At 47.4% G+C, this 14,243-nt stretch overlaps 1 protein-coding gene across 10 annotated transcripts in view; it reads left to right on the top strand.

Moving 5' to 3' along the window:
* FRYL (FRY like transcription coactivator) overlaps window positions 1–14,243 on the top strand; it is a 317,468-nt gene that overhangs the window by 299,111 nt on the left and 4,114 nt on the right. For 6 of the 10 annotated variants that reach the window (XM_044298955.1, XM_044298895.1, XM_044298931.1 and 3 more), the window contains 4 exons: window positions 2,894–2,962; window positions 6,480–6,497; window positions 7,949–8,059; window positions 8,517–8,713. In XM_044298955.1, coding sequence (XP_044154890.1) covers window positions 2,894–2,962; window positions 6,480–6,497; window positions 7,949–8,059; window positions 8,517–8,713 — 395 coding nt within the window. The remainder of the gene's footprint in view (window positions 1–2,893; window positions 2,963–6,479; window positions 6,498–7,948; window positions 8,060–8,516; window positions 8,714–14,243) is intronic. The other 4 variants (XM_044298912.1, XM_044298922.1, XM_044298963.1 and 1 more) reach the window with 1 other exon arrangement.

Raw genomic sequence — 14,243 nt, 5'->3', positions numbered from 1 at the left:
TTATGAAGTAGTTTGGCAGCAGCACATCACCCTGTGTAAATGGGATGTGCTGCTGACAATATGTAAAGTGAATGGGGGACGAATGATCATAACAGCGATTGTTTGTTTTCCTTTCACTTAGCATAGGCCAATTACTGTAGGTGCCAATTGACTTGTACATTGTCGATCAACACTTGTTACTGTCCCGACATCAGGCTGTATAAGGCTACTTTCACACTGGCGTTTTGGCTTTCCATTTGTGAGATCCGTTCAGGGCTCTCACAAGCGGTCCAAAACGGATCAGTTTTGCCCTAATACATTATGAATGGAAAAGGATCCGCTCAGAAGGCATCAGTTCAGTCTCCATTCCGCTTTGCTTGCAGCGTTTTGGTGTCTGTCTGACGAAATTGAGCCGAATGGATCCGTCCTGGCACACAGTGTAAGCCAATGGGGGACGGATCCGTTTTCACTGACACAATCTGGCACAATGGAAAAGGGATCCGTCCCCCATTGACTTTCAATGGTGTTCAAGACGGATCCATCTTGGCTATGTTACAGATAATACAAACTGATCCATTCTGACCGGATGCAGACGGTTGTATTATCTGAACGGATGCGTTTGTGCAGATCCATGATGGATTTGCACCAAACGCGAGTGTGAAAGTAGCCTAAGAGGACCTTTAGCAAACTTGGTAGTATATTCAAAGGGGTATCCAATATTAGTTATTTAATTCATGTTCCCCTTGATTACAGTAATGTTTTCATTAGTACTTATTAAATTATCGAACCAGCACTGCGCTCCCGGTCCTTTTATATGCTCCTTGCACTTCCGGGATCACGTGCTGTACATCCTAGCCTGGTTACAATCCACGGGGCTTGAGAGATTCATTCTCATGCATGTGCTGTGGCTTTTAACCAGACCTGGATGTACAGCACATGATCCCAGGCGTGCAAGGAGTATATAAAGGACCCGGGAGCGCAGTGCTGGTTCGGTAAGCAACATTTAACAAGTACGAATGAAAACGTTACTGTAATCAAGGGAGGAACATGAAATAAAGAATACAGGATAGCCCCTTTTATTGAAGTATTTATGAAATAAATCTGTAGTACGGACGTCTTCTGGTCTTAAACTTATTTTAAACAGCACACAGGCTCATTGGTTAACAACTGCAGCATCGGCGATATCTTCATGGAACTCAGTGTTGGGTTTCCTCCCGCACTCCAGTAACATGCTGATAGGTTAATTCGGAATTTAGATTGTGAGCCCCAATGGGACACAGGGACTGATATGAGTGACGGCAATCTCTGTACAGTCCTGTGGACTATGTAAGCGCTGTCCACTGTTACTCGGATTCCTGGTCTATCTATAACAGGGATCAGCAACCTCCAGCTGTTCAGAAACTACAACTCCCAGAATGCTTCCTTCACGTCTATAGGAGTTAGAAGAACAGCCAAGCATTTTTGCATGTTGGGAGTTGTAGTTTTACATCAGCTGGAGTGCTGAAGGTTGCTGTCCAATAAGACTTATTTAGTTATTCCCATCTTACTTTCTATTTACTGTGCAAGTGTTTAAACTACTAACTGGTATTACATTTGGTTGTAGTTTAATGAAGTATTATTTCCCAAAAAAGAAACACAGAATATTTTGTACTGACTTTTATTGAAGTAGAGCTTTAATCCTCATTTCTGTACCTCCTCGCTGTAGACTTGCATTGTGTTGCAGACAGAGACTATTTCTGCTGCAGACAAGTTATTCTGCAAGAACGTCTGTCAATGGAAAATAAGATTTACAGTGGACGTTGGGTCCATGTCACTAATTGAATCTGGCAGAGTATTCCTCAGGGAGCCTTTCTTCCCCTCCCCCGCCTCACTAATGCAGATCGCTATGGTTAATTCACTGAGTAGCCTTTATTAAATTGAGCTGGCCGGGCAAACACATTCTTCTTTCCTCATTGTTGCAGCACTTGAAGGTTGGCCAGAGGTTATAGTGATTACTATGAGGAGTCTATAAATAGCTAAAAAACGAATGGTCATAACTGGTGTATTATGAAGGGCCACCTCGCCCTTCTGTAAAACGTACACTGCAGCACATTCTGCTTGTATTCAGAAATCAGCCCTGGTCAAGTTTTACTAGGGAAGTAATGTAAATATCCATATGTGAGCAAAGGTTCATTATCGTAAACGTTGTAATATACTTTATTATATCGTTTCAAGATCTGCTGTTGATGAATAGACAGAAGCAGCTGCATAGATTGTTAGTTCTGATTCAACAGCCTACTTCTATGTGCCGTATTCAACATAGCCTACTTCTATGTGCCGTATTACGGCTCATATGAGTCATAGAGGGGGAACCCTTTTAAGGAACCCTCTCTAGGAGCCAGAGCGTCTCGTGCTCTGATAATACTGGCCCGTCCATGTGTTAAGCCCTTTGTCAAAATGGTCCCCGACTACATTTTAGTGGGAATAGGCCACCGCCGCGACTGTAAAGGTCCCTTTACATGGAACGATACAGCAGCAGATTGTCAGGAAGGAAGCGTTTCTTCTCGAACATCATCTGTTCATCAGTGGAGGAGACCACTGCTATTACACGCGATCTCCCCACGGTATGAGGAGCGATCAGTAATGCCATCGCTCATCCTCATGCTGACTTGTTGTTTGCAGCAGCAGACACAGCGTGATCACGATTTTTGTGTCCGCATGAATGATCTATTACCCGATGAACAAGCACTACGCTTGTTCATCAGTTAAGCGGCGGCACTTTTACACTGCCAGATAATCGCTAACAAGCATTCTTATGAACACTTGTTAGCGATTATCTTGTGGATTCTTGGCCCATGTAAAGGGCCCTTTTTTAAATCTTTTTCACCCTTAGTGTAGATTTTGCTCTTACCAGTCTTATTTTTTTCAATTCTAGTGGCTGGACAACTGCAAGAAAACCTTCAGTTCTGGAGACAGCCGTCACGTGCCTAACACAGAAGCCCAGGTAAATGCCCTCAAGACTTCCTTCTGTATATCCAGTGGATTGTGCCAAGACGATGTTGTTGTAAAGACTGCCAGCGAAATGAATTCACTGGGACCGAAGATTTAATAAGTATTGCAAGCTGATAAGATGTAATCTGATTACCTGGACGTCACCTGCTCTAACACAGTTACTATAATGAGCCTTTGAAGCACTCTCTTCTTCTCTGTAGGTTCGATATGTGTGTTATGTCTAGAGTATGATGGAGTATTCAGAGCTTAATAACCTCTATCATAATGTAGACTGGTAAATTGACTTCCATCAGCCCATAACTGACCTATAGGACGATGGCACAGAGAGCTGCCGCATGCTACATTAATGTTACTAATATGTGCCAGCTTCAGGCAAGAGGGAGCAAGGATTCTTCCACAAAACACATTTGCCACCCTGTATTTTAGTCAGTCCTTCCCATGAAGATTAGACCTCCAGGAGGAGTAAAACTGACGTTTTCTGCCTCACATGAAGAATTTACATTATCGATGGCATTCCTGTTGGCTGATTTTATAATTTTTGGTCAATCAGATATGGTTACGTCTCTAGTTTTATTTATTTTAAACATTTGGTGTATTCCAACAAACTCAAGTGGCGGCATATTGCTAGGATAGGTCTAGGACTACTACTCCCACCAGTTGTTAGAATACTAAAATAGAAAACAACTAGAAAGACCCAGTTATCCTACAGATATGTCATCACTTGCTATGGCCTCAATGGGTAACCCCCTTAACAAGTTTGCAGTTGATTTTTTATTTTATTTTTTCCATTAATCTGCTTGTTGGTTACCTGCAGTCATTGCTACAGTATGGCAGGATATACAGGGGAAACTCGAAAAATTACAATATCGTGCAAAAGTCCATTAATTTCAGTAATGCAATTTAAAATTAGAGTATTGTGAAAAGGTTGAATATTCTAGGCTCAAAGGGTCACACTCTAGTCAGCTACAGTAATTATATACCCTGAGCAAAGGGGACCTGAGATTGTGACTTTTGAGTTTTTATAAGCTGTAAGCCATAATCATCCAAATTATAACAAATAAAGGCTTTTGAAATATCTCGCTTTGCATGTAATGAGTCTATCTCATGTTAATTTCACCTTTTCATTACTGAAATAAATGAACTTTGCACGATATTGACATTTTTCGAGTTTCACCTGTGCTTTCTCCTCCGACCTGAATAATTAAACTGAGTGTGGACGCATCCAGATGTTCAAAAAGAGGAGCAATTTGTTTAATAAGGGGACATTTCAACCCACACAGGGGTGCGTTAGCAGACATGATAAAGACCCCCACACAGGTGAAAACATAGCTTTTTTGTGTGGGACATAATAAATTGCTCCTTTTTTTGTACATTTGGATACAGTCACACTTTTTTAAAAATTTTACTTTCAAATCCAGAATTGGGGATATACCGGACTGGTAAATGTTGCATCCTTCAGCTAAATTGTTGGCAGAGTGCTGGTGTTTATGTGGATTGGGCCCTTAGCTGTGAAATAGAATGGAGCACAAAATAAATCTTCTAAAGCAAGGAATTCTCAAGGATGAGCACAAGTTACGATACATTTTGGTCCTCAAGTGTACAGATAGTAGTGTCGGTATGGACCTAGCATGTCACATGTAGTTACAGCATGGCAGGTCTTGTAGATCAGGGGGTCTTTCAGGAGGTCACATTTGAACCCAATTCTACAGTTTCTCTGTAGGTAAAATGGAAATAAAACGAAGTCCCATTGTGTACAGTTTAACTTTGGCTACTTTCACACCAGCGTTTTTGCTGGATCCGTCATGAATCGGCAAAAACGCTTCCGTCATGATAATACAACCGTCTGCATCCGTTCTGAATGGATCCGGTTGTATTATCTTTGACATAGCAATAACTGATCCGTCTCTAAAAGCATTGTAAGTCAACGGGGGACGGATCAGTTTTCTTTTGTGTCCGAGAAAACTGATATGTCTCTATTGACTTACATTGTGTTTCATGCCGGATCAGTCTTTCTCCGCATCCCATGACACACACCAGAACGCTGCTTGCTGCGCTTTTGTGTGCATCAGGGGAAGGCAATGAAACGGAGTGCATTCCGTTCCCTTTAGTTCGGTTTTGTCCCCATCGACAATGAATGGGGACAAATCTGAAGCGTTTTTTCCTCCGATATTGAGACCCTATGATGGATCTCAATAGCGGAAAGAGAAAACGCTAGTGTGAAAGTAGCCTTACCTGTCTTGCCTCAGTTCTGTGCTGTTGCACATTACCATATAAATTAGATGAATGTCTTCTGAATCTCTCAGGACCATCCCATAATCTAATGTGTGTAGAGGTGTCCTGATTCTCACCTGACGGCAGATGTTGAGGGAAACCAGGGTTGGGCATGTTCAATTTGTTTGGAGTGTGTAAATGCACCTTCAGCCGCCACAGATGTGTACTAGCAGCTGAAGGTGCATTTACACACGGCGACTGAGCAGGCAATAGTCAGGTAGGAGTGGTTCCTCGTGAGTGGGGGCTAAGGCTAGGACCACCCAGCGACATGTGACGTGCAACAAAAAAGGGTACAGCTACATGGCGGCATTTGTCGTGCACCATATTTTTTTATGATTGTCAATGGTGTCGCAATCCGACATACTGTGACATGCCCAAAAAATCTGATCAGGATGGATTCTTTTTTTTACTGTTGCGTCACAGCGTGTCCCATTGCAACACCATTGTCAGTCATTGCAAAAAATGGTGCACGACTTTTCAGCGGTAAATGTGGCTGTGCAGCCTTAGCCTAAGAGCTGCGTTTACATGTAGCGATCACCACCACTGTATGAGGGTGAGCGATGGCCACCGCTCGTCCTCATACCTATTCATTGTTTCTGGGTAGAACATTGCTGTTCACACAGTACAATCTGATGTCCAGAAATTATGGTTTATTGTGCTGCATAAACGAATACACCCCATGAATGTCCTTGCTCGTTCAGAGGGGATCAGAGGCACCTTTTGCATGGGCCGATAATTGTGAACGAGCATTCATACTAAAGTTTGTTCCCGAGATTTACTATTCAAAATGTTTTCCAAAAAATGGCTTGTATACTTTGTGCCACATTCGCCAAGTATTTTAGACACTTTTGGGGCCTTGATTGGTGTGGCGTAGCTGGAAAGGAGTTTGGTTAAAGTTGCAAAAGTGCGCTAAAACTCTGGTGGAGAGTAAGCCAACGAATAGGTGGTATCAAGTTGGACTAGATATTCTGAAAATGCTGCACCAGCCATCGTGATCCATCTGGTGCGTCGTCTAAATATTACACTGGATTAGTAACTCTGCCCCAAAGTGTTTGTGAAGTTACATATCAATTTATGTGCATGAATCTAGATGGAAGCTGACAATTCTGCTCAAAGGTGAACCCGAGCGTTAAGTCATCGTGACTGTTTGCCTGAGGTTTTACAGAACTTGGTCTATAACTAACTTTCCATCTTTTTCTTCCTTTGTGTTTTTGTGACCTGCTCCCCTTCTTGCTTAGCAAATGGAAGTTCTAGCAGTAAGTGATGGTTCTTGATTTCTCAAATACTAAACATGTCAGATCAAAGCCTGACTTTCACCTGTCTTGTCCGTTTGTTGAGCTAGCAGTGTTCTGCCAGTGCTCTGGGTGTGCATAGTCTGTGTCCATGAGCTGTTGATTTCCCTATTAATATCTTGTAGCTCGTCTAGTTACTTGGCTCATACGTCATGGTGTTAAGGTGTCATTCCCTTCTTGTCACATTACTGGAATTCTGTGGAAATGTCACACATCAGTTTGTGATATCAGAGTGTTATACACTCAATAAATACAACCACGAAAACACTTTGCCAGTTAATTGATAGCATCTGATTGTGTAGCCACGTTCCAGTAATGTCACAACATTTAGCGGGTAACTTGTCACATCACATTCCATTAAACATTCAATAAATTGCATATAGTTTGGTAGACATATTTTTTTTTATAATGTGTCCTCTATAATATATATACGTTATACGTCCCACTTTATGGTTCATCGTTTCCTGCCACCACATTACATAAGCACAATACAAGATTTCATGGGGAAACATTTGACTTCAGTTTATTCCCCCACTCCAAAAACATACTTAAGTATAAAAACATGAAGAGAGAACATGCTATGAATGTTTATTCAATGGGAAGAAAGTCCATACCAAAAGTGCTGACATGGCCAAATTATAGGAGGTGCAACAGGGCCTCCTCCTCCTAGTTCCCTCACAGATGGTCCCAGCAAGAGGGCTTTTTGTTACAACATATAAGACCTCAGTCAGACATACGTAATGCTGCCCCATTTTAGTGTCTCTATAATGATCTGCTTAGGATCTGTATCTTGCAGATGTAAAACGGACACACTACGGCCATCTGTGTAAGGCTTTCCACCAGGCCGTTCAAAGGCAGTGGTGACCATGAAGCCCCATTATAGATTCCATTCTTTTTTTCATACCACGTGTTTATTTGCTTTCAAATGCATAGATTTGGTGACTTCTCATCTCCACAGTTCTGGTTATATCCGTGCAGAAGTCAAGCAAGGCTTTGTTTGATCTGTTCTTTTTCCTCATCTACCTGCAGGACAGTGGATTGCATTGTGTAATATGTATTGATGAGACTTGGAGCATTCAGTAGATCTTTTTTTATGTAATACCTTGTGGCCCCTTTTTCATAGTTCCTCCACTAGGACATTTTCCCAGAATGTGACCTATTTGGTGGATTTCTCTATATTGCTGGCTTGCTCCTTCCGTCATGAAATGAATCTACTGGGCTGCTTGTTTCTAAGTAGCACGTGTGATTCCGTCTTCTATGTTTTCCATTTAACACAAATCTTGGCACCGTATAGTTATTCTAATAGAAGCCTGACCTTCCTTCCTTGTACTAAACCAGTAACAGTGTTTGATTGCTCGTATTGTCTTGTGCGGGCACGGTTTCTCATGCCATCAACTCCCTCCATTTTCTTGTAGGAGCTGGAGCTTTGTCGGAGGCTCTACAAGCTGCACTTCCAGCTTCTTCTGCTGTTCCAAGCCTACTGCAAGCTCATAAGTCAAGTGGACACGATTAAGAAGCAGGCGGAGGTACAGTACACTAGGCACAGAGTCAGATGTATAGATTGATGAGATGAATACATGTCCAGGGCATTCAAGGAGTCAGCCACAGTTTATCTCCCATATGTACCATCACTAGTCCTGCCAGCTGCCTCCAGTTCTGTGACTGCCTCTTACAGCCCCTGGCAGAGCTTGATGAAATGGCTCTCTAGGTCCAGTCAGAGTTTATGGCCTCGTTGTTCCCTCTCCAGTCATTTTACAGAATGAAAAATTATCCATATTATCTTCCTGCACTGGCTGCTGTGAAATGTAGAGTATAGCACAGAATACCCTTGTAACTTGGATCTTTAATTATTATATTAAGACATTTCATAACCAGCAACTTCAAACTATACAATGCACCCCCTACTGTAAATGATAACCATATTAGAAATCACCAAAGAAGTGATTAAAAGGAAGTCTAATAATGTGCAAATTTGTTTTCTAGGTCATCAACATGTCAGATGAGCTATGCCAGCTGGAGGCCTGTCTGAAAGAGGCAGAGGCCACATCTAATATCGGTATAGAGGACTGTGACTTTTCCGAATTCTACCAAGCAAGCACAGAGGTTGCTGTCCATTCTCTCATTGAAGCACTGAGAGGGAAAGAATTTTTGTCTGCCATAACACAGATCAAGGCATTCAGGTAACATGCAAAGCACGCCTCACTTGGGATGAAAGGGGTTCTCCGGCCCGGGATTTACATATTGATGACCTATCCTAAGGTTTGGTCATAAATATGAGATCAGTGAGGTTCTGACTCCTGCCGTACAAAGAGTGAGCTGTCATTGAGTGCTTAAGCCTCTTCCTAGGCCAGTGACATCACATGTATTGGACACATGGCCTCTGTGCAGCTGCACCAAGCACAGCCGCTATACAATGTACGGCACTGTGCTTGGTAAGCTGCAAGGAGTCTACGACACTCACCGGAGCGCTGCGACCTCCTCAAACAGCTGATTGACGGGGGTGCTGGGAGTCGGACCCCCGCCAATCTCATATTGATGACCCGTCCTGAAGATAAGTCATCAGTATGTCAATCCCAGAGAACCCCTTTAAGACTGAAGGATTTGTTTTCCAGAAAGCTAGAATTTCATCTCAAAGCAAACAGTACTTGTCCAAATAATTCATATTAAAAGAAGGGTTTTATCACTGACACCTGTTATGTTTGGTATATCGTTGTTCTAGTAATAAAAAACAATGCAAAGGATGACTAAGGCTACTTTCACACTTGCGCTTGATCGGATCCGTTCTGAACGGATCCGATCATATTAATGCAGACGGAGGCTCCGTTCAGTACTGGCTCCGTCTGCATTAATAACTTAGAAAAAATTCTAAGTGTGAAAGCAGCCTGAGCGGATCCGTTCAGACTTTCAATGTAAAGTCAATGGGGGACGGATCCGCTTGAAGATTGAGCCACAGGGTGACATCTTCAAGCAGATCCGTTCCCATTGACTTACATTGTAAGTCTGAACGGATCCGCTCGCCTCCGCACGGCCAGGCGGACAGCTGAACGCTGCAAGCAGCGTTCAGCTGTCCGCCTGTCCGTGCGGAGGCGAGCGGAGCGGAGGCTGAACGCCGCCAGACTGATGCAGTCTGAGCGGATCCGCTCCATTCAGACTGCATCAGGGCTGGACGGAGGCGTTTGGGTCCGCTCGTGAGCCCCTTCAAACGGAGCTCACGAACGGACCCATGAACGCTAGTGTGAAAGTAGCCTAAAATTGCATGCAAACAAGTTGTTGTTCAAGATTATAAATAACAAAGGGGCTGTTTCTTTTTTTTACAGAACCCATCCATGAGTATTGTCTGGTATTACCAGAGCATCCCCGTTCACTTGAATGAGGGCTAGCTGCATTACCAGGCACGGCTCACAGACAAGATTGGCACTTTCACACAAAAAAAAACACTTTTTTAAATATAATTCCAGACAATATTTTTAAGGGTAGCTGCACACAATGTGGATTTTTTCTCGCCCAATTTCCTTGGGGGACACAGAAGACCTTGGGTATAGCTCATCTCCATAGGAGGCGTGACACTAAGTGAAAACTGTTAAGCCCCTCCTCCATCAGCTATACCCTCAGCCTGGAGAGAGAGACTGCCAGTTTTTTGCTTAGTGTCCAAGGAGGCAAGACACTCCCTGCTCTGCAGGGCTGTTTTCTCCTTGTTTAAATTTTGATTTTTACTTTTTTCTTTTCTTTTTGTTCCAGTCATCAGGGACAACAGAGACGCACTAGACCTCTCTGTTTCTCCCGGGGTTGAGCTGCGCCAGTGCCGGTCATCCGCACTGCTGCCTCCCCCACAGAAGACAAGGTGGATCAGGGCAGCCCAGCTCCCCTACATCCCGCCAGCGCAAGGGTCGCCCGCACGCCAAGTCCCTCTCCCAGCGTCCTGCCACTACGGTGCCAGTAGCTGAAGGGGCGACCCTGCTGGAATGGACCGAGGGTGAAGACGACTATGGTGAGAGAGTGGCTTCTCCAGCCCTACGTCCCCACCCCCACCCTGGTCTCCTGCGTGCCTGACCCCCCCATACTGGGCCTCTGGACCCTTCTGTCACTGCTGGACCTAGGCTGGCCCCTGGGGTGCTGCGGGGCGACATTCTACTCCCTGCTCCCTCTCCTCCCTTCTGGCCCTCATGGGACATTTTAGCAGCAGAATGCTGCGAATAGGCAGCCACATCGCCTCCCCTCCCCTCCTGGGAACGCTGTGCTCGCATCCGCACGAGCACCCGGTCTCAGGGTCCCCCCATCCCCTCACCGATGCGCTGCTCTGGACCGGGGGCCTTTTCCTGACGGCAGTGCTGCTTGAGTTTTTACTTCCCGGCCTGCTCGGCCGCACCTCCGGCGCTTCTTCCCGGCCTGCTGGGCCGCACCTCCGAGCTGGGCCGCACTCCGGCGCTCCTTCCCGGCCCCCGACTGTTCTGGCCTGCGGGGTAGACTCCCGCGGCCGGCATTTGGCTTGAGCACGATGCTCCAACGATGCCGGCCGTCGGCGACTTCCGGTCGGCCGGCCGTCGGCGACTTCCGGTCGGCCGGGCGCCGCAAATTTTGGCCCAGGCTTCGGGCCTACTGGGCCGCATTCCGGCGCTCCACCCGGGCCCCTGACTTCCGGTCCGCGGGGTGGGCTTCCGCGGCCGGTTTGTACAGGCAGTCCGCTCCGGTTTCCTGTGCGGCCCCGGTCAGCCGGGTGCCGCAGAAAATTTAGGCCCCGGCTTCACGGCCTGCTAGGCCGCAAACTCTGTTGGAGGGGGCGGGAACTTCTCCAGGCGCGAATTCTTCCCGCCTGGAGGTTCCCCGCCCCCAGGGGATCGCGGCGCCGCCTCCTCCTCCCTTCCAGGTTGGTTGGCTGTTAACCCTTCGGGTACCGGCGGCTCCCGATGGGCCTATATGGCTGGCGCCCCCCCCTCTACTTCTATGCTGGGCACCTGTATGGTGGCACTTCTTTCTGCCTCAGTGAGGCTATTTTTTATTTAGAAATGCATAAATTGGTTAACTAATGGATTTCTTGTGCGCTGCGCAGGACGCTGCAGCCTTATCTCGGTAGCGCCGCCTGTATGCGTGCTCCTTCCATGAGCGGCATGGTGTCGCACTCCCCGGCTGGTGCATGTTTCCCTTCTAAGTGGTTCTTGCCCTCTCCGGGATACAGCGCTGGCCAAGTGCATGCGCTCTCTTTTTTTCTGTAGGCAGAATTCGTCACCCTCCAGCTATGGTAACTGCCATGTGCAGACAACCCCTTCCTAGGCGGGATACTGCACTCTCTCGGGTTGCAGGCTTGCCTGGTGCATGACCCCCCCGCTTAGGTGGAATACTGCACTCTCACCGAATACGGTGTTGGCCATGTGCACGAGAACGCTGCACTCACTGGATTCGCTGCAGGCCATGTGCACAACCCCCTTCCATAGGCGGAATGCTGCACTCACTGGATTCGTTGCCGGTCTTGTGCATGTCCTCCTTCCATAGGTGGAATCTGCACTCTCACCAGATACGGTGTTAGTCTGGTGCACGACCCCCTCCCATAGGGGAACGCTGCACTTTCACTGGATTCACTGCCGGCCATGTGCGTGATTCCTTTCCATAGGCTGCACTCACTGGATTTGATACCGGCCATGTGCATGACCCCCTTCCATAGGCGGAATGCTGCACTCACTGGATTCGCTGCCGGTCTTGTGCATGACCCCCTTCCATAGGCGGAATGCTGCACTCACTGGATTCGCTGCCGGTCTTGTGCATGACCCCCTTCCATAGACGGAATGCTGCACTCACTGGATTCGCTGCCGGTCTTGTGCATGACCCCCTTCCAGGGGCGGAATGCTGCACTCACTGGATTCGCTGCCGGTCTTGTGCATGACCCCCTTCCTTTAGGCGGAATACTGCACTTCATTGGTTATGGTGCTGGGCAGCCGGCCATGTGCATAACCCCCTTCCATAGGCGGTATGCTGCATTCTCATTGGATTCGCTGCCGGCCTTGGGCATGCCTTCTTCCCTCAAGCGCCATGCATACACCCTCACTGACTGGGGTCGTTCTCTCGCCGGTAAGTTGCTGGCCGCGTGCATGACCCCCTTCCATGGTGGGATGCTTGCAACTCACTAAATCCACTGCCGGCCATATACATGTTCCCCCTTCCATGGGCGGTGTACGGCACTCTTATTGGATTCGCTGCCGGCCATGGGCATGTCTCCTTTCCTCAGGCAACATACACACACTCTCACTGACTGTGTTTGTTCTCTCGCCAGTGTGCTGCTGGCCAGGTGCCTGACCCCCATCCATGGCGGGGTGCTCGCATTCTCCCTGGTTGCAATACTGGCCATGGGCATGGCTCCCCCTTCTGGGCAGCATACTGCACTCTCACCAGATATGTTGCTGGCCTCTAAGATGGGTGGAATGCTTGCACTCCCATGGGATACGGTGCTGGCCTTGTGCGTGACCACCCCTCATTCCATGGGTGGACTTTTGTACGCTCACAGGACTCACAACTGTCCTTGTATATGCTGTGCTGGACTTGTACTTGTCCCCATTCATTGGCGGAGTAGTTGTACTCTCACAAAATTCGGTGTTTGGTGGATTATTGCACACTCACTTAATGCTAGGATAACCCTGTGCATGTCCCCTTTTCACTAGGTGGACGTCCTGCTGGATGCGGTGTGGCCATGTGCATGGCCCTCTTCTGGGCGGAATATGGTATGTCTTACTTCTCTGAAGTAGGTACTGGTCTTGGGCATCACCCCCTTGTGGGGCGGGCTTTGCACGCTTGCTGCCCGCAATGTTTGCCAAGTACATTGCCCTCTCTTCTGGGCGGACTGCTTGCGTTCCGTCGCATGCCATACTAGTCTTGTGTATGTCCCCCCCTTCCGGTTGCACTTTGCACTTCCGTGGATTCTGTGGGACTCTGTGGCTGGCCCTCCTTGCTGTATGACTATTTCGCAGTGGGCGGACGCTCTTGTGCACTCTGTGCGTTGTTGGGCCGTGTATGCCTTCTCCTTCCGTAGGTGGGTTGGCTTTCTCACTGCTTATGGGGCTGCTTGTACGTATGCCTCCATTCTTCCTGCGACTTGACGTTTTTCTCTTGGGATACGGTGATTGCCGCCGGCCTGGCACTCTTCTCTGAAGAGATCTTTCTGTTCACCTGGCCTGGACGGGCTCTATTGCTCTCTACTGCAGCGAGCTGGGTGGTATCCATTCTCTGTTCGGAGGGTATATTTGGTGTTCCGTTGTGACGGTATCCACCATATTCGTTGGCCCTTCCGCCTGGGGAGTGTTTGTGGTTCCTAGATGCGTACCCATTAGTTACCCTGTGGCATTGCTTCCCAGCGCAAGCGGTCACATGGTCGAGAGTGCTGTCTCCAGCGTCCCTCGCAGTCTACCTTGGCTCTGGCGGGATTACGGTTCCCTCGCCTGTTGCCATTCCTCCTCTTGGATGCGTTTTGGTTTGAGTCCTTCCTGTTGGCACCCTCCGTGCTTCAGTTTGTTTTGCTACCAGGTTCTAGCCTCTCTTTTCGAGCAGGTCGCCCAACTTCTCTTGGTTGCTCGATTACCCAGGTCTCAGGGACCTCCACTTTCGATTCATTAGGGTATTCGCCTTCTGCGAATTGGTGAGCCGGACATCTCGGAGTAGCGGAGTTCTGCTTTTGAGCGGTCCTGTGGCTTCCCTGTTGCCCACTCCTCCTTGCGGTTGGAGGGTGTC

Source organism: Bufo gargarizans, chromosome 1 (genome assembly GCF_014858855.1).
Source record: "Bufo gargarizans isolate SCDJY-AF-19 chromosome 1, ASM1485885v1, whole genome shotgun sequence".
NCBI classification, from domain to species: domain Eukaryota; kingdom Metazoa; phylum Chordata; class Amphibia; order Anura; family Bufonidae; genus Bufo; species Bufo gargarizans.
The sequence above is the reverse complement of the archived record's forward strand: the minus strand, read 5'-3'. Positions and strand labels throughout refer to the sequence as shown.